This window comes from Eleutherodactylus coqui, chromosome 7, assembly GCF_035609145.1.
Source record: "Eleutherodactylus coqui strain aEleCoq1 chromosome 7, aEleCoq1.hap1, whole genome shotgun sequence".
NCBI classification, from domain to species: domain Eukaryota; kingdom Metazoa; phylum Chordata; class Amphibia; order Anura; family Eleutherodactylidae; genus Eleutherodactylus; species Eleutherodactylus coqui.
Window position 1 is genome coordinate 125,821,038 of NC_089843.1, and position 25,432 is coordinate 125,846,469.

General features: G+C 43.8%; 1 protein-coding gene across 1 annotated transcript in view; it reads right to left on the reverse strand.

Annotated features, from left to right (window-relative positions):
* Positions 1-25,432, reverse strand: part of FHIP1A (FHF complex subunit HOOK interacting protein 1A) — a 197,809-nt gene that overhangs the window by 80,910 nt on the left and 91,467 nt on the right. The window contains exon 3 of the mRNA XM_066573653.1: positions 23,060-23,686. Coding sequence (XP_066429750.1) covers positions 23,060-23,686 — 627 coding nt within the window. The remainder of the gene's footprint in view (positions 1-23,059; positions 23,687-25,432) is intronic.

The window sequence follows — 25,432 nt, forward strand, 5'->3', positions numbered from 1 at the left end:
ATGTACAGAAATCGCTTGTGAAAAGAGCTCAATATTTTCAATGGATTGATGATGGATGATTCGAAAATCACAACAATAGTACAAGATAGAAAAATCGCAGCATGTCCTATTTGTAGATTATTCTGTTCAAGAATCACCAAATGCTTCCCATAGGAGACAAAGCATTGCAGTACATTTGCAACACCCATCCCTAATGTTAATCCTTTAAGGCCTTTTTACACGCAAAGATAATCGCTTAAACGCCGGAAGACTGAACGAATTGACGACATTTTTGCATAAAATTACATGTACAGATAAAGGCTCTATTTCCCTCATTAGCTAAAGTAAACTTTGTAGAAGGAGAACTAGTTGTGTGCTCAGGTGGGCGTGTGTTTATGCAAGGGATTATCTGGCCAGCAGAATTCCATTGTCTTCTCCCAGCAGAGTTAACAAAGTACTCATTGTATATGCAAGGCATACACAATGAGTACATTATTTAGTCGCCAAACCAATCCAAATACTGAACAATTTCCATTCTAATGGAGCAAATTTTGAATGGCCTGGCGACTATTTTTATGCCAGCCAAAGCCAAGCACTAAATGACAAGTGAACGAATAGTACACTACTGCCCAAGTTTATACGTAACGATTATTGCTCACGTTGGTCATTTGAACGAATTTTGAGTTATAATCGTTGCATGTAAAAGGGTCTTTACATGCAATGATTAATGTGGAATGTAAAGTGTTCACAGAAGGAGGGCTCTCTTACTGTAATTTCATTAGTCCGCTACGATGTCTATGATATTAATAGTGGTAATGCATTGCAGTTCAAGTCCCCTATAGAAACATAAACAAATGTAAAAAATTGTAAAAAAATGAAACAAACCTTTTTGGTACACTTTCTCCTTCACACTTGCTCCACAGTGTTTGATCCAGCTTCTTTTCTGCCTGCTATTTCTACAAGACTTTCTGATACAGACTCCTGACTTTCCATCTGACTATGTTTCCTGCTTCATCCCTCTGTACTGCAAACCGAGACCTCCTGTTGCTGACTCCTGGCTTTCCATTCGACTACTCTCTAGTGGCCTGCACGGCTACTACACTTGCAGCTCCCATCCAGTGCCAGTAAGACGCTACAGATATCCAGTTAAAAGGAACCTGTCAGCACTTTTTACTAATGTAAACCAAGAACAGGACTACAATAATAATGTCCTCTCTTTTCCACGACTAGTTTAGTATCATAGTATGTAAGGCTGAAAAAAGACAAATGTCCATCCAGTTCAGCCTATTAACCTCTAATGTTTAGTTTACCTGTTGATAAAAGCACACCTGAATAACTTAAGTTTATAATTCTCCTGTGCCGCAAGTAAATGAGGCAGAGCGGTCTGGTGAGCGAGCCAGACCTTCTCTACTAACTGCTTGCCCAAAGGTCTGCCCCTCTCACCTCCTGTGTTGTGGATAAAATAGTAGGTGTCATCCACGCACGCGCATACACTGTTCTTTGCATTTTGTGGGTAGACTCACGGTGCTCATCTGCACAAGCTTTGGTTGACAATCTCATAGCACTCAAAGAAGACTTTGTAGCACTGCATGGATTATGTCTACTACATCATCCGCATCACAAGAAGTGAGAGGGGCGAACCTTTGGGCAAAATAAGCAGCTAGGCCCATTCACCAGACCACTCTGCCTCCTTTTCTACATGGAACGAGAGAATTTTAAATTAAGGTTATTCAGGTATGCTTTGATCAAATGGCAAACAAAACCAACTGTGGGAAAGAGAGGACCATTATTATTCTAGCGCTGTTCTTGGTTTACATTACTAAAAGGTGCTGACAGGTTCCCTTTAACTAAATTCTTGCAATAGTGAAGTGATTATATCTATTCTAAAAATGACAAAAATGTCTTGTTTAAGTTCCTTTGCCAAGAAATTCATCAGAAAAATTGAATGGTATAAAATAACATCTTATAATACTTTAAAAATGACTGGCTTCCTCTGCCATAATCCTCTGTTCTGATATGATCTTTTGTCAAGGTGACATGAAAAATAAGAACCACTTAAAGAAAACCCTGTGGTCAGGACTGGCTGTAAATATAACTATTCAGTGATGTTCATAGCAGGGATAAAACAAGAAATTTGGGACAAGTGTTACTAAGCAGTAAGGATTATAAACAATGTGGACATTTAATAAAAGTTTACAACAGCTACCCACATATTTTAGAGATAAGCTAAGACAGATAGAGTTGGCATTTTTTTGACTCCTGCTTGCTCCTGACTATTCTGACTTCTCCATCCCTAACTTTGGCTATGTTTATTGGACCACGCTTAACAGTATATATCGTGCCACCAAATGGCTCCTTAATAGTAAAAGTGCCCCCAAGTGCCCTCTTAATGTTAATAGTATCCCAGGTGCCCCCTTAACATTAATGGTGTCCTCCAAATTGCAAGTGTCCTCTTTAGGCCGGGTGCACACATTTGCAACATGTGCAAGTTGCACCCAACATGTTCGGGCATAACTGGCATCAGATACCTATTTGTGTGCTGTATGATATACAGACATTCCACACATTGATATACATTTATATGCTCTAATTCTCATTCGTGATATGGACAAGAATAGGACATATGATGAGTTTTTCATGCAGAACATGAGTCTGTATGGAAAAACGGCAGCGTGCATAGTCCCCTAGGCTATAATGGGTCCGTATGCTGTTCCTGGCACACAGACCCAAATATGCTAGCGTGCACCCTGCCTCATAGTATTTATTGCGCCCCTATAATAATCATACCTTGATAGTAATAGTGCCCCAAATGCCAAAATATATGTGTATAATATATTTTACCTAAATATGATGGGCGCAGAGTCCTCTAGTGCCCCTGTTCTGGAATGATGTCCCCACATCACACAGTTTGAAGTTCAGTATTGCAGTATATAATTTGTTTACATTCAGTTAGGTTCAGGTAGCCGTCTCAAGGTTGACTCAGCCTTCCATCCTTCCAAGGATATTAAAATGAGTACCCAAGCTTGGTGGGGGGTAAAAGATGACTGGGGAAGGCAATGGCAAACCACCCCGCAAAAACAGTCTGCCAAGAAAACGTCACAATATTACATCAACCTAGGAGTCGGTCACAACTTGGTGCTTGCACCAGGGGACTTTACCTTTAATTTACATTCTGTTAAGCTCTGGCAGATCTTATTAGGAACCCATCTAGGCATGAGGCCTCAGGCTGCCATGATAACTAGAGATGAGCGAACGTACTCGTCCGAGCTTGATACTCGTTCGAGTATTAGCGTGTTCGAGATGCTCGTTACTAGAGGCGAACATCACGCGATGTTCGAGTTACTTTCACTTTCATCTCTGAGACGTTAGTGTGCTTTTCTGGCCAATAGAAAGACAGGGAAGGCATTACAACTTCCCCCTGCAACATTCAAGCCCTATACCACCCCCCTGCAGTGAGTGGCTGGCGAGATCAGGTGTCACCTGAGTATATAAATCGACCCCTCCCGCGGCTCGCCAAAGATGCATTCTGACATAGTTCAGGGAAAGTGCTGCTGATGCTGGAGCTGCTATAGGGAGAGTGTTAGGAGTTATTTTAGGCTTCAAGAACCCCAACGGTCCTTCTTAGGGCCACATCTGACCGTGTGCAGTACTGTTGAGGCTGGTTTTTGCAGTGTTGCACATTTTTTTTTTTTTGTATATCGGCCGTGCAGAGCATTGCGTCCTCAGTCGGCAGTAATTTTACATAGTATAGGGCCAGTAGTGCTGAGGCAGGGACAGTGAAAAAGGTGAAAGACATATACTGTCTATATAGGCAGTGGGCTTTTCCAAAAAAATTTGGGAAAAAACATTCTATTTGGGCTGCCTGTGACCGTCCTGAGTGTACTGCGTCTCTGCTGGGGGTAGTAGTCCTAATTAATACGCAGCCAGCGAAGTGTTACAGCAGGCTTGCGCAAAATTCTTTCCTGGCTCTGCGTTGGCCGTTACAGCACCGCTGTCATCCTGTCCAGAGGGAAACAGTCTGCAGTAATTTTACATAGTATAGGGCCAGTAGGGCTGAGGCAGGGACAGTAAAAAAGGGGAAAGACGTATACTGTGTATATAGGCAGTGGGCTTTCCCAAAAAAATTTGGAAAAAAACATTCTATTTGGGCTGCCTGTGACCGTCCTGAGTGTACTGCGTCTCTGCTGGGGGTAGTAGTCCTAATTAATATGCAGCCAGCTAAGTGTTACAGCAGGCTTGCGCAAAATTCTTTCCTGGCTCTGCGTTGGCCGTTACATCACCGCTGTCATCCTGTCCAGAGGGAAACAGTCTGCAGTAATTTTACATAGTCCAGGGCCAGTAGTGGTGAGGCAGGGACAGTGAAAGAGATATACTGTCTATATAGGCAGTGGGCTTTTCCAAAAAAAATTTGGGAAAAACTTTCTATTTGGGCTGCCTGTGACCGTCCTCAGTGTACTGCGTCTGTGCTGGGGGTAGTAGTCCGAATTAATACGCAGCCAGCTAAGTGTTACAGCAGGCTTGCGCAAAATTCTTTCCTGGCTCTGCTGTGCGTTCCGTAAGCGAAGTCAGCCTCCAACCACAGGCCAATAAGCGGCACATTTAATTACAGCGTTCTGTTTCTGCAGTACTGGTAATACACCATGCTGAGGGGTAGGGGTAGGCCTAGAGGACGTGGACGTGGACGCGGGCGAGGACGCGGAGGCCCAAGTCAGGGTGTGGGCACAGGCAGAGCTCCTGATCCAGGTGTATCGCAGCCGACTGCTGCGGGATTAGGAGAGAGGCACGTTTCTGGCGTCCCCACATTCATCTCACAATTAATGGGTCCACGCGGTAGACCTTTATTAGAAAATGAGCAGTGTGAGCAGGTCCTGTCGTGGATGGCAGAAAGTGCATCCAGCAATCTATCGACCACCCAGAGTTCTGCGCCGTCCACTGCTGCAACTCTGAAACCTTTGGCTGCTGCTCCTCCTTCCTCCCAGCCTCCTCACTCCATTACAATGACACATTCTGAGGAACAGGCAGACTCCCAGGAACTGTTCTCGGGCCCCTGCCCAGAATGGGCAGCAATGGTTCCGAATCCTCTCCCACTGGAGGAGTTTGTCGCGACCGATGCCCAACCTTTGGAAAGTTCCCAGGGTCCGGGGGATGAGGCTGGGGACTTCCGGCAACTGTCTCAAGAGCTTTCAGTGGGTGAGGAGGACGATGACGATGAGACACAGTTGTCTATCAGTGAGGTAGTAGTAATTGGAGTAAGTCCGAGGGAGGAGCGCACAGAGGATTCGGAGGAAGAGCAGCAGGACGATGAGGTGACTGACCCCACCTGGTTTGCTCCGCCTAATGAGGACAGGTCTTCAGAGGGGGAGGCAAGTGCAGCAGCAGGGCAGGTTGGAAGAGGCAGTGCGGTGGCCAGGGATAGAGGCAGGGCCAGACCGAATAATCCACCAACTGTTTCCCAAAGCGCCCCCTCGCACCATGCCACCCTGCAGAGGCCGAGGTGTTCAAAGGTCCGGCAGTTTTTCACTGAGAGTGCAGACGACCGACGAACAGTGGTGTGCAACCTTTGTCGCGCCAAGATCAGCCGGGGAGCCACCACCACCAGCATGCGCAGACATATGATGGCCAAGCACCCCACAAGGTGGGACGAAGGCCATTCACCACCTCCGGTTTGCACCGCTGCCTCTCCCCCTGTGCCCCAACCTGCCACTGAGATCCAACCCCCCTCTCAGGACACAGGCACTACCGTCTCCTGGCCAGGACCCACACTCTCACCTCCGCTGTCCTCGGCCCCATCCACCAATGTCTCTCAGCGCACCGTCCAGCCGTCGCTAGCGCAAGTGTTGGAGCGCAAGCGCTAGTACGACGCCACACACCCGCACGCTCAAGCGTTAAACGTGCACATAGCCAAATTTATCAGCCTGGAGATGCTGCCATATAGGGTTGTGGAAATGGAGGCTTTCAAATGTATGATGGCGGCGGCGGCCCCGTGCTACTCAGTTCCCAGTCGCCACTACTTTTCCCGATGTGCCGTCCCAGCCCTGCATGACCACGTCTCCCGCAACATTGTACGCACCCTCACCAACGCGGTTACTGCCAAGGTCCACTTAACATCGGACACGTGGACAAGCACAGGCGGGCACGGCCACTATATCTCCCTGACGGCACATTGGGTGAATTTAGTGGAGGCAGGGACAGAGTCAGAGCCTGGGACCGCTCACGTCCTACCCACCCCCAGAATTGCGGGCCCCAGCTCGGTGGTGGTATCTGCGGCGGTGTATGCTTCCTCCACTAAACCACCCTCCTCCTCCTCCTACACAACCTCTGTCTCGCAATCAAGATGTGTCAGCAGCAGTATGTCGCCAGCAGTCGGTGTCGCGCGGCACGGCAGCACAGCGGTGGGCAAGCGTCAGCAGGCCGTGCTGAAACTACTCAGCTTAGGAAAAAAGAGGCACACGGCCCACAAACTGCTGCAGGGTCTGACAGAGCAGACCGACCGCTGGCTTGCGCCGCTGAGCCTCCAACAGGGCATGGTCGTGTGTGACAACGGCCGTAACCTGCTGGCGGCTCTGCAGCTCGGCAGCCTCACGCACGTGCCATGCCTGGCCCATGTCTTTAATTTGGTGGTTCAGCGCTTTCTGAAAAGCTACCCACGCTTGTCAGACCTGCTCGGAAAGGTGCGCCGGCTCTGCGCACATTTCCGCAAGTCCCACACGGACGCTGCCACCCTGCACACCCTGCAACATCGGTTTAATCTGCCAGTGCACCGACTGCTGTGCGACGTGCCCACACGGTGGAACTCTACGCTCCACATGTTGGCCAGGCTCTATGAGCAGCGTAGAGCTATAGTGGAATACCAACTCCAACATGGGCGGCGCAGTGGGAGTCAGCCTCCTCAATTCTTTACAGAAGAGTGGGCCTGGTTGGCAGACATCTGCCAGGTCCTTGGAAACTTTGAGGAGTCTACTCAGATGGTGAGCGGCGATGCTGCAATCATTAGCGTCACCATTCCTCTGCTATGTTTCTTGAGAATTTCCCTGCAAAGCATAAAGGCAGACGCTTTGCGCTTGGAAACGGAGGCGGGGGAAGACAGTATGTCGCTGGATAGTCAGAGCACCCTCCTGTCTATATCTCAGCGTGTTGAGGAGGAGGAGGAGCATGAGGAGGATGAGGAGGAGGGGGAAGAGACAGCTTGGCCCACTGCTGAGGGTACACATGCTGCTTGCCTGTCATCCTTTCAGCGTGTATGGCCTGAGGAGGAGGAGGAGGAGGAGGATCCTGAAAGTGATCTTCCTAGTGAGGACAGCCATGTGTTGCGTACAGGTACCCTGGCACACATGGCTGACTTCATGTTAGGATGCCTTTCTCGTAACCCTCGCGTTACACGCATTCTGGCCACTACGGATTACTAGATGTACACACTGCTCGACCCACGGTATAAGGAGAACCTTTCCACTCTCATACCCGAAGAGGAAAGGGGTTCGAGAGTGATGCTATACCACAGGACCCTGGCGGAGAAACTGATGGTAAAATTCCCATCCGACAGCGCTAGTGGCCGAAGGCGCAGTTCCGAGGGCCAGGTAGCAGGGGAGGCTCGGAGATCAGGCAGCATGTACAGCACAGGCAGGGGAACACTCTCTAAGGCCTTTGACAGCTTTCTGGCTCCCCAGCAAGACTGTGTCACCGCTCCCCAGTCAAGGCTGAGTCGGCGGGAGCACTGTAAAAGGATGGTGAGGGAGTACGTAGCCGATCGCATGACCGTCCGCCGTGACGCCTCTGCCCCCTACAACTACTGGGTGTCGAAGCTGGACACGTGGCCTGAACTCGCGCTGTATGCCCTGGGGGTGCTTGCTTGTCCTGCGGCTAGCGTCTTGTCAGAGAGGGTGTTTAGTGCGGCTGGGGGAATCATCACGGATAAGCGTACCCGCCTGTCAACCGACAGTGCCGACAGGCTTACACTCATCAAGATGAACAAAGCCTGGATTTCCCCAGACTTCTCTTCTCCACCAGCGGACAGCAGCGATACCTAAACAATACGTAGGCTGCACCCGCGGATGGAAGCATCGTTCTCTATCACCATCAAAAACGGGGACCTTTTAGCTTCATCAATCTGTGTATTCTATTCATCCTCCTCCTCCTGCTCCTCCTCCTGAAACCTCACGTAATCACGCCGAACGGGCAATTTTTCTTAGGCCCACAAGGCTCAGTCATATAATTTTTGTAAACAATTTTTATATGTTTCAATGCTCATTAAAGCGTTGAAACTTGCACCTGAACCAATTTTTATTTTAACTGGGCTGCCTCCAGGCCTAGTTACAAATTAAGCCACATTAACCAAAGCGATTAATGGGTTTCACCTGCCCTCTTGGTTGGGCATGGGCAATTTTTCTGAGGTACATTAGTACTGTTGGTACACCAATTTTTTTGGGCCCTCGCCTACAGTGTAATTCAATAAATTTTTTGCCCACCTGCATTAAAGCTGACGTTACATCAGCTGTGCTGGGCACTGCAATGGGATATATTTATGTACTGCTGGTGGCTTCCTGGGACCCACCCATGCTGTCGGTCCACATGGACTTCCCATTAGGGAGATGTACGTGCCTGTGTATACTTATAAAAAACTCGAGCCTGACTGGGGCATGTAGTTTGAGCCGAAGCCTACCTGTATTTAATCAGACATTAGCTCTGCTGTCCAGGGCACTGCAATGGGATATATTTTTGTACCGCCAATGGGTTCCATGGAGCCACCGAAGCTGTCGGTCCACACGGACCTCACATTAGGGAGTTGTACCTGCCTGTGTCTATGTATTAAAAACCCCGGTCTGACTGGGGCATGCAGTGTGGGCCGAAGCCCACCTGTATTTTATCTGACGTTACCTCAGCTGTGCAGGGCAATGCAATGGGATATATTTATGTACCGCCGGTGGCTTCCTGGCACCCACCCATGCTGTCGGTCCACACGGAGTTGTAACTGCATGTGTCCTCTTCTAAAGAACCCCAGTCGTACTGGGGCATGCAGTGTGGGCTGAAGCCCACCTGCATTTAACATGACATTACCTCAGCTGTGATGGGCAATGCAATGGGATATATTTATGTACCGCCGGTGGGTTCCAGGGAGCCACCCATGCTGTTGGTCCACAGGGAGTTGTAACTGCATGTGTCTACTTCTAAAGAAACCCAGTCTGACTGGGGCATGCAGTGTGGGCCGAAGCCCACCTGCATTTAACATGACATTACATCAGCTGTGCTGGGCACTGCAATGGGATATATTTATGTACCGCCGGTGGGTTCCAGGGAGCCACCCATGCTGTGGATGCACACGGAATTCCCATTGCGGAGTTGTACCTGCCTGTGACTATTTATAAAAAAACCCGGTCTGACTGGGGCATGCAGACACCTTGACAGAATGAATAGTGTGTGGCACATAGGTTCCCCATTGCTATGCCCACGTGTGCAGCTCCTGATAGAGGTGGCACAGGATTGGATTTCTCATTGCTTCTGTACAGCATTGTGGGCTATCGCCCCACCCCTTTTAAAGAGGGTCGCTGCCTAGCCGTGCCAACCCTCTGCAGTGTGTGCCTGCGGTTCCTCCTCATGGTAGACGCACTTATAAATAGACATGAGGGTGGTGTGGCATGAGGGCAGCTGAAGGCTGCGCAGGGACACTTTGGTGTGTGCTGTGGACACTGGGTCATGCAGGGGGGTTTGGGCAGCATGTAACCCAGGAGAAGTGGCAGCGGAGTGTCATGCAGGCAGTGATTGTGCTTTGTTGGAGGTAGTGTGGTGCTTAGCTAAGGTATGAATTGCTAATGAGGGCTTATCAGAAGTAAAAATTGTTGGGAGGGGGCCCACTCTTGCCACTATTGTGGCTTAATAGTGGTACCTGGGAAATTGAGATGCAGCCCAACATGTAGCCCCTTGCCTGCCCTATCCGTTGCTGTGTCGTTCCCATCACTTTCTTGAATTGCCCAGATTTACACAAATGGAAACCTTAGCGAGCATTGGCGATATACAAAAATGCTTGGGTCGCCCATTGACTTAAATGGGGTTCGTTATTCGAAACGAACCCTCGAGCATCACGAAATTTTCGTCCCGAGTAACGAGCACCCGAGCATTTTGGTGCTCGCTCATCTCTAATGATAACCAAATAGCAGCCTTGTTGCCAGTAAGTCATGCATTTGACAGAAGAAGCCTTTCTCTTCTGTCAGATTATTTTAATGCCGCTAAATAGGTAAGCACCAGATCTACCATCTAAATGCTCAAGTACCAGATTTGGAGTTATAGGCACTATGGCCTAAATGCTAATGCTACTTCTGCTCTACTTATAGCTTCAAGCCTGGCTGTATCCACAAAACCGTACCATAGTTGTACTCAAGGCTATTTGCTTTGCTTTTTTCTTTCTGTTATTTAGTAGGTTGCTTACATGTACAGGAAACTACATATGAGTTCAACCTCTAAAAAAATGGTGGAATGTGAAATACTTATGTATGTAAGTGTCATATAACAGGCACCAGGAGTACGGTGTATTAATGGTATTTAGAATTTTTGGTGGACAGTAAAAGACAATTATTTGAGGACAGAAGCAAATTTTAGAAAGTCTGCCTATACTAACAGCTTTTTCCATTGGAATAGTTTACATCCAAGTTCTTTGAGGAAAGCCATTTGACTTGAGCAGTATATGAGAGGTAAGATGCAAATTTTCAAAGGGAGTGTCAGAATTTATTTTGCAAGCTCCAGGTACTAAAAAAAATTTCAATGATGCATGTATGAGATGGGAGAGAAGTGGTAGAGATCTACAGTGTGAAGACTTACTATTCACTAATGATATTAGATTGAGCGGAGTCACAACAGGATGTTATAAAAGCTCAGGGACATGGCTTTCCAATATCATTAGCCTTTAAACTCCTGAAGGTGGTGCAAGCAAGCAAAATATGTTGGGGAGACTTAGTGTAGTATGACTGTGGAGTAGGCAAGGGTTCGAGATATGACTAAAAAACTGGAGGCAGGAAGAAACACTTTGCAGAATTTACTATTGAACGCTAAATAGATTTTTTTTTAAAGTGGTTTGATGGTGAAATAATTAACAGTGTTCTATAACAATGTATTATAGATCATCAACTTCTATTATGATCTGCCCTAGGTAAAAGTGACCACCACACTCTATTAGTTATAAAAGACTTAACTTTGCACTGTAGAACCAGTCTTTCCATTTTGTCATTTTGTAAGTAAATCTGAGTCCTCTCAATCGTTACAGTCCAATAATACAGCATCTATTAGTGGTTCAGGTACCCCATGCTTCTAGGAGAGTACTCTCCACTGCAATACAGAATTGACCCTATCAGAAAAAAAAGTACTCAGCTCAAAATAATGGTGGTCGACCACTTCAAGCCTAAAGTTCAGTTCTAGCTGCTCTTAAATGGGAATGCTGTACTCTTGCCTTGGAGACCAGTTTCTACTACAGATCCACATAGTAGTATATAGTGTAACTGTCCGGCAGCACTAAGCTGTCCTCACAAAATCCACTGACAACCCGCTGATGTCAGCTCCTGTCACTGCGTGTCACTTCTCTGCACTTCAATTGTGGTCATTGTGGAGGGCCTACACTCACTCTCTTGACACCAATAAAACTTATCTCATCTCACACTCCTTCTCAGGAAGTTGCAATCACATAACCTGCAACTAACCAATTAGAAAATGTGACATAGGTGGCAATACTTTCATGCAATTACACAAATTAACCACTATATGTAAATATAACATCACATTTTACATTATTCTCTGTGTATTTGCCAGCTCTGGCTTTGAGACATAACATTCCTGTATATGAAGTGAATTTATAACAATTATCTGTGTACTCTACAGGTCCCAACAGGGTAGTCCCCCTATAATAATATACAATAGTTTCTAATATCTGGCATCTCCTGATAGAGAAATATACTGGTGAATGCAGCTACACAGTATTAGCACAAACATGGGTATCAGTTAGCACAGACACACCGCAGAAGTGCAAGACACTTAACCAAATTAAAGGGGTTGTCTCGTGGCGAAAGCGAATTTTTTTTTTTTTTAAATGGACCCCTGCATTATGCCCTGTGAAAAAGAAAGCATCTGTTAGTTTTTAAAAAGCACATTGCGCTTACCTGCATCAGCGTTCTGCAGCTTCTTCATTTCTTCTTTTAAAGATGGCGCCGCTGGTCTTCTCCCACGGTGCACCGCGGGTCTTCCCATGGTGCACCGTGGAGTTTCTTCTTCTGTCTTCCACGGTCCACTACCGATGCAGCCACCTCATTGGCTGATCGGCACCACGTGACGGAGGCGGAGCTTCGATGACGACGCGCAGACCAGCTCTCCGGTGCGCGCGGCCCCATTCACGAGGCAGAAGACCGCACAGCGCAAGCGCATCTAAAAACGCCAGAAGACAGCGAAATTAGACGGAGCCATGGAGACGGGGACGCTAGCAATGGAGCAGGTAAGTGAATAACTTCTGTATGGCTCATATTTAATGCACGATGTATATTACAAAGTGCATTAATATGGCCATACAGAAGTGTATAACCCCACTTGCTGCCGCGGGACAACCCCTTTAAGGTTGATACAATCTTGCAAAATTGATTTATTTAATCCATAATATAAATTTCTGCTTATGTTCAGCAAGAAACTGTTGCAATTACAGTAGAATCATTGAATATAGTTTCCTAATAAATAAGTACAGTTCTTTTAACTGTTCTTTTCTCTCTAGATATCTGGTAGCTCAAGTTAACTCTCTTATTAATAATAAGCTAAAAGTTAGGTTTCAAATCACTATTTTATTTGGCAGGGAGCAGTGGGGGTTCCATTTGTCTTTAGGGCAATTTATGATTATTATTATATGTTATGTACAAACCCAGAAAAAATCTAGGCGAAGAAAAATACCAATAAAGACAGGAGAATTCCTAGAAGACTCGATGTAATGATATACTGTTATGTAAATTAGTGCCGTTCTATCTACAATAATGCTTATTTCATGTAAATCGAATGACACTGTCAAATTAATGCTGTGGCCATAACTCACCATGTGTGGAATCTTTCTGAGAGGTATATAAGACTCCTGCAGAGACTGTTGCCTGTGTCAGTTTTCCTTTTCTTGTTACCATGGCTTGTTTGAGATATTATGACGACCCACTACATAGATCCGTAATGTACATTATGGAAATCGTCAAGAAAGCTAAATTGCTTTTTGCCCTCACAGCTTCTAGTCTTTGATAAAATCCACAAATATGTGCAATTTATATGCTTTTTACTAAAATACAACCAACTACTCTTCTCGCTAGAAGTCTTTTCTTGTCAGATGGCCAGTAACATACATAGCTGTCATAGCCTTGAGAGAATGAATACTGTATATACATTTTATGCTTGAAGCTTTAAAACTGTCTAAAAGATATACAAATGCATACTGTGCTCATTGTCAAGACATAGAGGATGACGGAGTTATCTCTCCACTGCAGAGAAGGACTGCTCTAAACATACAACTGATATTCTGGCACTTAAGATATACGCTGTGAGTGGAATAGATATAAATATGTTGCATTGTACATCACTGGATTGGAGTAGCACTATGCAGAAAAACAAAAAGAGACCTCTACAATATACTAACACTATGCCACCGTGAATGGTGGGGTCTCATTGATCAAATGAGGACAGATCAGTAAGCTACAGTATAACCCATGCAATATGCTATAATCATTATTTGTTGGAAACTTATTTAAAGGGCTAGCCTCTTCTCAGTGATATCTAAGGGTTAATCTGCTGTAATGCAACCCCCCTCCCCCAATATACATACACATACATAGAGATGCATTACATGGCACCTGTTGCGGTACGCCATCCACAATCCGATAGTGGAGGCAGGATAACATCATGATGTCAGCCCCAGCCCATATGACTGCTCCTTTGGTGCTGAGCGCCAATGAGTGTCTGCTTCCTGTCACTGCAGAAGTTCCCTTAGTAGACTTCTGTTGAGAATCTTTCAGTGTTTAATGTTCCCTTCTCCTTTTTCCCTGCTCCAATATCTCCTGTGGTGTATGTACTGATTGGCTGACAGGGAGGTGTTTCCCCTAGCTGGCCAATTGGACATAATGGAGGTGTATTTATTCCAGGCCTGCCTCTACATGGGTGCTGGTTATTTTCCAGCCAGAGGAATGTGGTGTGCAAGCAATCATCTGCAGCTAAGTACTGTGTTTTCCCGAAAATAATACACTGTCCTATATTAATTTTTGCCCCAAAGGGGGCACTGTGTCTTATTTTGGGGGGGAATGTCATAATACTCACCTAGCAACCGGCGTTAGTGTCCCGTGTGCTGGTCTCCGGCGCTGCTGCAGCCTTCCGTGTACTCCTGAACACCGACAGAGCATTTCTTCCTGGGTTTGAATACCCTGCGTCCAGCAAGCGATTGCTCTGATTGGTTTATCGAACGTGGCATCAGCCAATCAGAGCCGGCGGTCGGTTAACCAATCACAGCCATTCATTAAATGACATTGTTGAACAGCTGCGATTGGTCAATCAATATACTCACCTAGCAGTTGCCGTTGGTGTCCTGAGGGTCGCTCTCTGGAGCTCAGTGCAGTCTTGTGAAGCCGGCAGAGCATCTTGCTACTGATGGGGAATTGAAATCCCCCACCTCCAGCAAGAGATTGAGTGACAGCCCGCTCAGCCAATCACAGCCAGCGCTGAATGCTCCAATCATAGCCATTCATGCATGAATGGCTGTGATTGGACCAATCCATGAATGGCTGTGACGTAAGAAGCGCGAGCACGTGGGCTGGCGGCCGACAGCGACACTAGAAGCAAGTGTCGAAAAAAAGGCAAAATTTTGCACTGAAGAATCAGCAAAACTGGAAATCGACGAAGGCAACGAAAGAAGAGATATGACTGTAGTATAATTCAAAAACAGAATGCTGTGTCTTCATTTTAACAAGCATTAAAATAAAATCTGAAACCTCTCTATTAGGCCATATTTACATATGGGGGATTGTGGTATTCATCAGAAACTTGCAATTTCTATATGTATGCAATGTGTTTTTGTGTGAAAATCGCATTGCAGTACATGAGAGGATTTGGTATATCCATTGTATTACATGGTTGCCCATCCACTTAAAGGGAATTTGTCAAATACTGCAGGAGGATGTCCCACACATTGGATACGTAACCTGAAAACGCTACACTACTGCACACCAAACAATACAAACTAATAGTAGTGAATTATAATAGATTAGAATTATTGTAATTGAACATGTGACCCTATAAAACCTGTCATGTGTCACTGAATAAACAGATTACTTTGGATCACATCCATGCTGTGTGATTTATTGTTAGTCTCCTGAGCTCACCTTACCTCTAAGCAATTTAATTTGGACGCCAATCGCATATCGTAAAGCAAATATTGGTTCGCACTAACAATATATTTTAAAAAAATCTCAAATTTACTTGTGCTGTTGGTTTATGTGAAGTTTGTTGAAAGGACAGTGCCTATTTAACTAGTTGTAGGTAACCATGCTGATAATGGACTGTTACCTTTACTATAATGTCTATGTGAGGGAAGAATTAGATAGGAGGGGTGGAAGTAAAACCAGCAGCATATTGTTTATATGACCTGATATAATAATTTTATGTTAAAAGCCATGAAAATATACATGAGAGAGCGGGGTCCTCATAGCAGCGATCAAACTCCGCTCCTTATCCTCGGTTTTGTCACCGAAGTCATAAGTGGTTGACCAATCCCTTGCCCCTTATCCTTTTGTAGAAGGAAGTCCTACCCAAGTTCTCACCAGCCAATAACTAACAAAGGGGACCTGACCAACCAGGGCTTGACCTCTCTATTCAAGGAGCTCACAGAAGCCGCATGAGCTACTTCTGTAGTACATACACTGTTGTCACCAACACACTGATATACTGACTTCCCATAGGAAAGTGAACATATTGCTGACTCAGTAGTCCCTCCCCCTTTATCATATGCTAATCTCCGAATAGAGACAGGTCCAATTTAATGGTAAACAGCTACAAAGCACGCTGTACTAAAAGTGCGCCTATTATTTATTTATGTTTGTTGTTTTTTTGCATAACTTATAGAGCGTGTCTGTCATTTCCATAAAAACTCAATTAACGGCATGAAATGACAGCACTCATCAATCACATACATCATTTTTGAGCAGCATTTGTTGCATATGATATCTAGTAATAAACTGCCTCCTTTCTATTGCTCACATTCTTGCTGACTGTTTATTTTCAGTGAGCGGGTACCATGCATGAGCTCTCTGCCAACACTCTACTTTCTTGCTGTCACTTCCCTGCATGCATTACATTTCCTATTGTCCAACTGTATTCCTGCCCCATTGAGTAACCCCTCCTCTATTATTGCTGCAAGCCTGTTCACAGAGTGGAAAGCTGATGAAGGTAGCGTGTCATGCAAATAATCAAAGTTATGGTCAGCGTGTCTTACTACCAGCTATTCAAAAAATTACTACTGTGTCACGGGTTGCAGCACATCTTTTGCTGTGACTTTGGAAAATCGCTGCAAAACTGTGCCATTTTTGGCGCAATTTTGGAAAATACCAACAAAACACGCCTACTACAGCACTGGGTCACCTGTGAACGGATCATAATTATTTAATGCACTCCTAAAGCCTTAATAATTCTGTAAGCAATCACCTATAATTCATGTAAAGAATGGTTATATAGTTCAGGCATATTGACCTCTATACTATATTTATTGTTTTTCCTGATTTACAACCAATACATTTATAAATCGCACTAAGCTTCAGGTGCCAGATGCATAAAACATGTATTTTCCGGTGGTTGAGCATAACTACTACTAGTGATTTGTGGAAGTGACAACTCCTATAAGAGTCTGTATTTGTGAGGCAGGTGCACCCAGACATGGCTTCCTGCATAATTACATCCTTCTATAAAGATTCCATAGCAACACACGGTTCAGTGTAAACACATGCAAATGGCCATGTTCAGCGGGCATCGGGGTTTCTGTCAATTTCTACCTATCTCATTTGTACAGAAGGTTTGCAGCAAATAAAACGTAACCATGTATTATGTCTGGAATATGGCAGGATCTGAAACATCACATGAATACATTACACATCCAATGTAATAATTACATATATGCCTGTTTAATGTGACGCTCCAGTTCTAATAGTTCTCTACCAGATTAGGAAATTACATAGTGAGTCATACGATGGTATTATTTTAGGAATTCTATTTTGCAAAGGCAACGATTTGGGTGATAGAGGTGTAATAGGAAACTGCTCATAAGGCAATTCCCTAATATTAGCATTAAAAATACTGTTGCTCCTTGTAGGACTTTCGCCCTTATATTAATTGTATTTTCAGCACTTCTCTAATATATATACTATTAGCCATATTGCAGAGGTAGAAAGCAGAACCCGAGGTACTAGAGTATACATATAAACTGTAGCACCTATTTAGTTGTGATATAAAAGTTATTAATGAAAAAAAAAGGTTACAGGCAGCAACATTTCGGCCTCGGATTGCTTTTATCAAGCCTCAGGGCTTAGTCACACGGGCGCCCGTGTTACTGCAGGAAGAAGACGGCGCACTTCAGGACGGACGTCTCTCTGCAGCGCCAGAAAAAAGAACATGTGACCGGCTTCATTGCCGGTCAAGTGTTCTTTCTTCGGCGCTGCGGGGAGTCGTCCATCCTGAAGTGCGGCCATCTTCTTCCTGCAGTAAGGGCTCAGTTACACAGACACATCGGCAACCGTGTACGGGCGCCGACAGGCCCGTGTGACTAAGCTCTCGGGGCTTATTTACATGAACGTAAAATGGATGGTGTTTTCATGGCCCATATACGCTACCATCTGAGCGGTCTTCCCCTTCCCTTGCCGGCTCCCCTCCTCTCTCCTCTCTTTTGTCCCAAAAAAATACAGGCCAAAGTAAAAGTCAGTGTGGTTGCGGGGTGTGGCTGATCACAACATAAGTTTTTACTTCCGTTATTCCAGTGGTCTTACTGGTAACAGTGCTCCCTTTCAATGTCCCCAATAGTAACAATGCCCCCTCTCAGTGGCTCCAAGAGTAATAGTGCCTTCTTTAGTGGTCGCGATAGTAATAGTACCCATTTTAGTTTCCCCAGTAGTAATAGGGCCCCAGCAGTAAGAATGTCCTTTTTAGTGGCCTCAGCAATAATAGTGCCCATTTGGTGGCCCTAGTAGTAACAGAGCTCCTGTTAAGTGCCATCCCCACCGCTGAATCTCTGACCGAGCAGCAACCATATCATCAAGAGCTAACTCACTTTGAAGTTCTGGTTGAGATGCCGCTGCAGCACTCAGAGAAGATCCTCAGCCATCTCCCCGCTGTCTGCATTTTTGCACATACGTTATGCCATGAAGACACTAGGGGGAGGAGTGAGGATCTTCTGTGAACACTGCATCGGTGCCTCGATTAAAACTTCAGAGTGAGTTATAGCACTTGATGATATGGTTTCTGCTTGGCTAAAGGTGCTTTAGGCCACTTTCACACGGTCGAAAAAATTGTGCGAAATTTGTGCGTTGCATTGAATGGGGTTATAACCTAGTAATTTTTTTCCCATATTGCGGTGTGGCAAAAAATTGTGGCATGTCCTATCTTTAAACATTCCCTCGGATCGTATCGCCTATTGTTTTCAAATGGGCTGGCAAAATCAGCGTACCACATGCTGGGTGCATGTGAGTGTGATGCAAGGTTTCTCATTGAAAATGTCAGGACTGGTTAGGAACCAGGGGGCACGGAAGTCCCTGCACCAGCCCTCTCCCCTGTCCCTGCCTACTTGCCCCCCTGGCCTAAACCCCAGGGCGACAACTGGGCGTCGGTCCCTACTCTGCACTAAGGGGAACCCCATGACAGAAGGGACAGAGAAGACCAACTAACAACAAAAACAAATAACAAACACAAAACCTCAGAGTCAGGGAAAAGCCGGGTCAAGCCAAACAGGAAAGTCAAACCGAGGGAGAGAAGCTCAGAGTCAAGGAATGGCTGAGTCAGACAACTGGAGACAGAAAGAAGTAGCGGGTGTTAGCTGGAAACCAAATCAAACACTGGCACTGGGCTCCAGTGTCAGACGAGCTGCATACAGGAGTCTCCGCCCACGGCGCGGGGCAGTGTGATGATTCGCCGGCCAGTGATGCTATATATCCGGCCTCCCTCCAACATCACCTCCTAACAGGGGAACCCCGAGCCCGGCCAGCACGGACGTGCCCGCACGCACGGCGGGACTCGCACCGTTGACCAGCCGGAGCGCCCACCAGCATGAGTAGACCCCGAGCAGCAACGCCCGCACGACCGCTGAAGGCACCGGGAAGGCCAGCATGCCCACGCCGAGGACCAAGGCCCACAATGGTGAGCCTCCACCCAACAGAAAACAATGGGAAACAATTGCCGATCCTTCTATAGAGGATCACTACTTCCCCAAAGTAATGCAAGGCATTTTTGACACAATAACGCCTCGCATCCACAGCGAAATCACACGCTAGCAAGCGAGATATATTGTTTATGACGGTTAGGGCCCATTCACACGGGCATTTTTCCTGTTCATGTGCCGTCCATGTCTTTAACTGACTAAATATAAACAGCACATAGACCCATTAAAGTAACTTGGGCTATTCACTGATGGATCACATAAAGAGAAATCGCAGCATATCTTATTCTATTCTGTATTCATGCAACATCCAGGAAAGTCTATAGCAGTGTAAAAAGTGCAGCAAACATGGATGTCATGTGTGCGCTGCCTTTTTTTTGCAAATATTGCCAGAAGGCATTGAAGAAAAACCTGATATCAATTGGGCCTTCTTGCCCAGTATAGAAATATAGAAAAAAAAGCATATGCAAATAAAAAACATTCCAAATGCACATACATGTGTAGTAAAATTAGTCAGTTTTTCATTGACTTTTCATGTGAATGAGCCTTTATTCAAATACATACACCTTTTGTAACCCTATCCAATCCAATTTTGAATTCAGGGTTTCCTAAAAGGCGTTCTTTTTTTGCTGTTATACAATAGTGCCATCTGCTGGCTAAAGCCAGTGTGTGTGCACCAGAGGGACTCCGACAGAGGAGTGGCTGGTAATAGATGGTAAGAATACCCTGTTGGCCGTCTTCTGACATTGGAGCTGTACAAGCTTCAATCAGAATGTAGGAAGACGTCAGACAGTGGATTGGAAAGGGGTTAAAGTACATTGGAATACGGTTTCCTGTACAAGGTTTAATGTCATTTAACACTAAAGTTATCAAGTTATTTCAGCAGAACAGTGGACGATAAAAAAGGAACATGCCAAAAGTGCTATGTTTGATTATCCCACCTGGCCAAAAATTTTTTTATAAAATGGGTTAAAAGTTATATAAATCACAGAATAGTACCAATAGAAACTACAGGACATCCTACAAAAGGCAAAACCTCACACAGCTTTGTTAAAAGGTAAAATAAAAAGGTTATGGGTTTGTAAGTAGCGTCACAATTTTCCTCAAGGCTTTCTTTTGCGCTAAATTAGAACATAAAAAAGTCTATATGGAATTAGTATCACTGCAATCATGCTGACCCTCAGAATCAAATTAATATGTCACTTATACCGCTTAGTAAATTCCATAAGATAAAAAATACAAAACAATGCCAAAATAGTTTTTTTTAATTCCTAATCTTGCCTCCGAAATGGAATATAAAGTGATTAAAATGCTCCCAAATATATTATCAATGAAAATTACAGCCCACCCAACCAAAAACAAGTCATTGTACAGCTTCATCGATGAAGGAATAAAAATATTATGGCTCTTGGAATATGGTGACACAAAAACAATTTTTTTTTCAGAAAGTATTTTTATTGTGGGAAAAGTAATAAAACAAAAACTATATAAATTTTGTATCGCTGTAATTGTGCTGACCCTGAGAATAATGTCATCTTGTTATTTATACCACTGGATAAACACTGTAAAAACAGAAGCTAAAAAAAAAACTATGGCGGAAGTTCAGTTTTTTTCTATTCCTTCCTCCGACCAAAAAAAAAAGGAACAAAAAAGTTATATATTATAAGTAGCCCAAAATATTGCCATTTAAAACACAACTTATTGCACTATAAATATGCCTTCAGGCAGTTATGTCAACAAAAACATTAAAATATATGGGGGTCAAGTAATATTTTGGTCTAAAGTTTTTGTAAAATAAAGTTGCATTAGGCGGTATTGATTTATTATAGATTGACTGCTATGGCTTGTTTTCCTGGCAGAGAGAATGAGCATAAACATCAGAGCTCGGGTGCTGTGACTAGCTGATTGGGTAAGTTCTAGACAAAGTGCATCATATCAGCTGTGGACAGGCATGGACTGTCAGGCTGTGGAAGAACTGTCCAAAACTTAAGAGGTGGAAAACATTTCATATAGCTTTTTAGAGATTTATTCGTTGCAGAGTAAAAGACTTTCAACACATCCCATTGAAAAACAAATATACTAATATACTTTCCGAAGAGACATTTATATACCATTGCTGAAATATAGCAAAATTTGCTGGATGGAACAATAAGAAACAAATCAAATCTGATGGTGTTATGTGCTTAAAGAGCATCTGTCACTGCATGTTTATATGGTTTGATGATTCTGTTTAACAGATCCATGAAAAACTATATAGTTGAAGCAGGACTAAACTTTCGGGCGATTTTTCAGAATAAGCTATCATGTGTACATGAGTAAAACCAGCATTTCTTGCCGTTATATGATATGTATTCTACATTTTATAGCTGTTCTGTAAACTCAGTTTCTGAATCTCAGTCTTCCCTGAGCCAGTGGTTGTACACTAGCTGTTATGATGTAACTCATATACGACACCCATAGAAGAGCACAATATCTTCTTCTCTATTTCTCTGTAGTACAATCAGAAGTTGCACCAACATGGAGCACGTTATACAGCAGAACTGAGCAGCTTAGTTGTGAATTTAGACTCATGCAAAATAAAACCTACTAGAAGCTGCACCCATATCTCTGCATTTCTCTTTGCCTGTTTCTCTCCAGCAGTTACTATATAACCACTGCACTGCTATAACCACTTTCTGTAATTATGTGAATGAATCTTTAAAACGTGTGAAATTGCGTGTATATATCTTTAAATATGTTAAATGTGTGTATATCACTTTAAATGTGTTAATTGGGTGTGCTTATGCAAGCAAACCCCTCATCAGTTGGCAGAATTTATCATAACATGCTCTCTCACCTATCAATCACCCCCTAGCTAGCTCAGAGATTGTAAAGATAGCTTTCCCCTAGCTCAGGATCGAGTGAGTATTGGGGTATAAAAAGGTAGAGAGTGGGCAGGGTTAGTCAGTCTAGTCCAGGCCTGGAAGGCGGAATTTCTTTTTACTAAAATTCCTATTGGATATCGTGAAGAACTACACGAACTGCCTAGGATGGCTACATAGCCAAGCCACAAGGATCAAGTGTACACAGGAAAGAGGGTGAGCGTTTGTTTATTCTTGTTATAGTTACAGGCCTGGAAAGAGTCTAGTCCAGAGGAGCCTGAGATAAAGACCAGGGAGGAACAAGGAGAACATCTACAACAGTCAGTGCGGTAGGAAGTTAGAACATCCAAAGTGTGAGTACTCAAAATACAAGAAATGTTTAGCAGAGAGGAGAGAGATAGAGAAAAAGAACAGGAAAGAAAGGAAATCAAGTCAGCAATTCATGTTCAATGTAATAGTCAAAGACAGGGAGAAAAGCTGGAAGTCAATGTCAGTCTCCTGAGATTCAGTTCAGAAAGAATTAATGTCTGAAAGTGAAATTCAAACGTATCAATGTCTGAAAGTGAAATTAATCATCTATTTTTAGTAAAGTTAATTGAAGTCCTAACAGTTCTCTCTCTCCCTACAAATAGAGTTAAATTGTTTTCATCATGTAAGTCTGCTTCCTGGAGTGCTTCCCACCATCAACAACATTTGCACTGAGGTACCATACGACACTACAGGAGAACAAAGACTCCTACCGCCATTATTGTATAGTACTCCAATTTTTATATTTTTTGCTACACAAGACAGACTGATAGCAGCACAATGTATAGAAATTCAAACTCACCGGACAGAAGTAAGTGCTCTCTACTATATGTTTAGCAACCATGTTGTTCTTAGCAGACAAGGACATGATGAAAAGCAATGCATCTCGTGCTTGTTGTCCCACCGTGCCTTCTCGATGAATGAAAGGTATCAGCAGGGAGAATATAAGGAAATTGGCAGCTCCCTGGTCTTCACTTGTGTGGAAAAATAGTTCCAAGATAGATGGATCTTTGGCAAGAATTGAACAAAGTTGGTTAAGTAAGACAACTAGTTTGGTTTCTACATTTGGAGTTGATGTTGAAGAACACGTGCTTAGTAGCATCATCAATGGTTTCAATATAGGCTTGTGATGTAGCAAAGGCTGGTGGGATTGAGTAACCAGTAACTCATACATCCTCAATTGCTCAAATTTGGTCTCATCTGAAAATTCTCTTCTGAGACTCCATAAAAACAGTTTCTCCATAATATTTTCTGTTACCACAAACTCCAGAATAGGCCCCATAGCAGCATCCTTCACCCGCTCTTCAATTAAAAGCAAGATCATGTGTTCCACATAATTCTGTACAGCGCTAATTTCATCTGCAGAAATAGATCCATATCTTGCATGGGAGTTCTTGAAGGGGTCATGTTTTTCTAAAATGCGTTGCACCTAGGAGAAAACAATCGGCATATAAGAATCAAAACACAGAGGTTCCACAATTAGTACAATTATTGAGTGTTTATAATATTATTGCTAATGAGTAGCGGTTTGAAACAGTTTATAAAAGAAAATGCAATTTAAACATCAGTTTACACAGCACAGATACAAAAAGCATGCTTCAGATTGAGCAATAATCTTAATGAAGCTTAATTTGAACCACTCTCAGTGATCACATAAAATCACCACTGTGCAATGAAAATGCTGCAAATGTTCATTTGCAGTATTTTTTTCATTGCTGAACAGGAGCCAAATAGTCCCAGAGCCGCATAATATTTGTTTAAAATGCTAGATTTACCCATGACCTATGTGTGAACGGACAGATGTCTTCATATATTTAAAATGGGCTATATAGGAAAAAAAACAAACCTCTAACTACCGTAACTTATTACCTGCAGCCACAATTTTGTCATGCATAATTGCATTTCTCATATTAGCAGAATAGAGTTGAAATTAGACTCGGGGGAAGTACTTTAATTGACTTTCAGCTTACTTCTTATGTAATAGAAATAAATAATTAAAAGAAAGTTGATAAATGCAAATAGATATCAAAGTAAAATAGTGAAAAGGATGGAGCTATCTGCATTGTATTGCCTTATATAATAATTCTATTAGACGCACCAGGAAAATTGAAACTGTACATAAAAGTAGTATTTAATTAAATCACAGAAAACGGCCATATGCTTCCTGACTAGGGAGTGCATATAGCTGCATCCACTCACCATGCAGGTAGCAGACTCATTTGGTAGTCTGCTACCTGCATGGAGATGCAGCTATATGCACTGCTTAGTCACTAAGTATATGGCTGTCTTCTGTGATTGTTTTTATGTTTTTATATTTCCCCTTCTATGATGTATTTATAGTAGTATAGAGACTCACTACAAGCAAGGAACCTTGACTTGGTTAGTGAGCTGATGTATCATGGCCAAAATCCAACTAATGCCTTGCATTCATTATCTATTATTCACATGCAGTGTGGCTTTAAAACTCCAGGGGGAGCTCAAGGTGGCAGTACCAATGTGGTTCACTGTTTGAAGTGCAGGGCAACCCGCCGAATTATCATGGCGTCATTAATAGGTTGTTGGTCTGCATGGTACACTACATGTATCAGAAGGTCTGCCAGTTTGTATCCACTCTGTGTGGTATTATGCACTAAACAGCTACCCCCCTCTATATTAGGAGACTGTGTGAGTGGCTGTGTCATCGGTGTCCCTCACAGGTGCAATTAGCTTCCTCATTTGGTAGTCTGCTACCTGCATGGTGAGGGGATGCAGCTATATGCACTCCTTAGTAAGGAAGTATATGTCTGTTTTTTGTGATTGTTTTTATGTTTTTATATTTCCCCTTGTCTGATGTATTTATAGTATTTAATTCACATACACTTTCCACAAAGCAAATAATTGATACCTAAGGTTGATGCATATTGCAATAGTAACAATTCCCCCCATCCCCTATGTTAATCACCAGTAAACAGCAACTCCAACACATAAATCCCCTGCAACAAATTGAGTCATGTACTTTCAATCCATTTCAACAAAAAGTAGGAAGGGAACATGCAAAACGCATGTTGGAGAGCCGGCAATGGGGACCCTGGGTCTAAGAACATGGCTAAGATTAAAACCATAAAGTTTCATTTGTTTAAGCACTTGTACTTTGTGAATGTATTGGTGTTCCAGTAGTGGTGGAAATGTAGGAGGG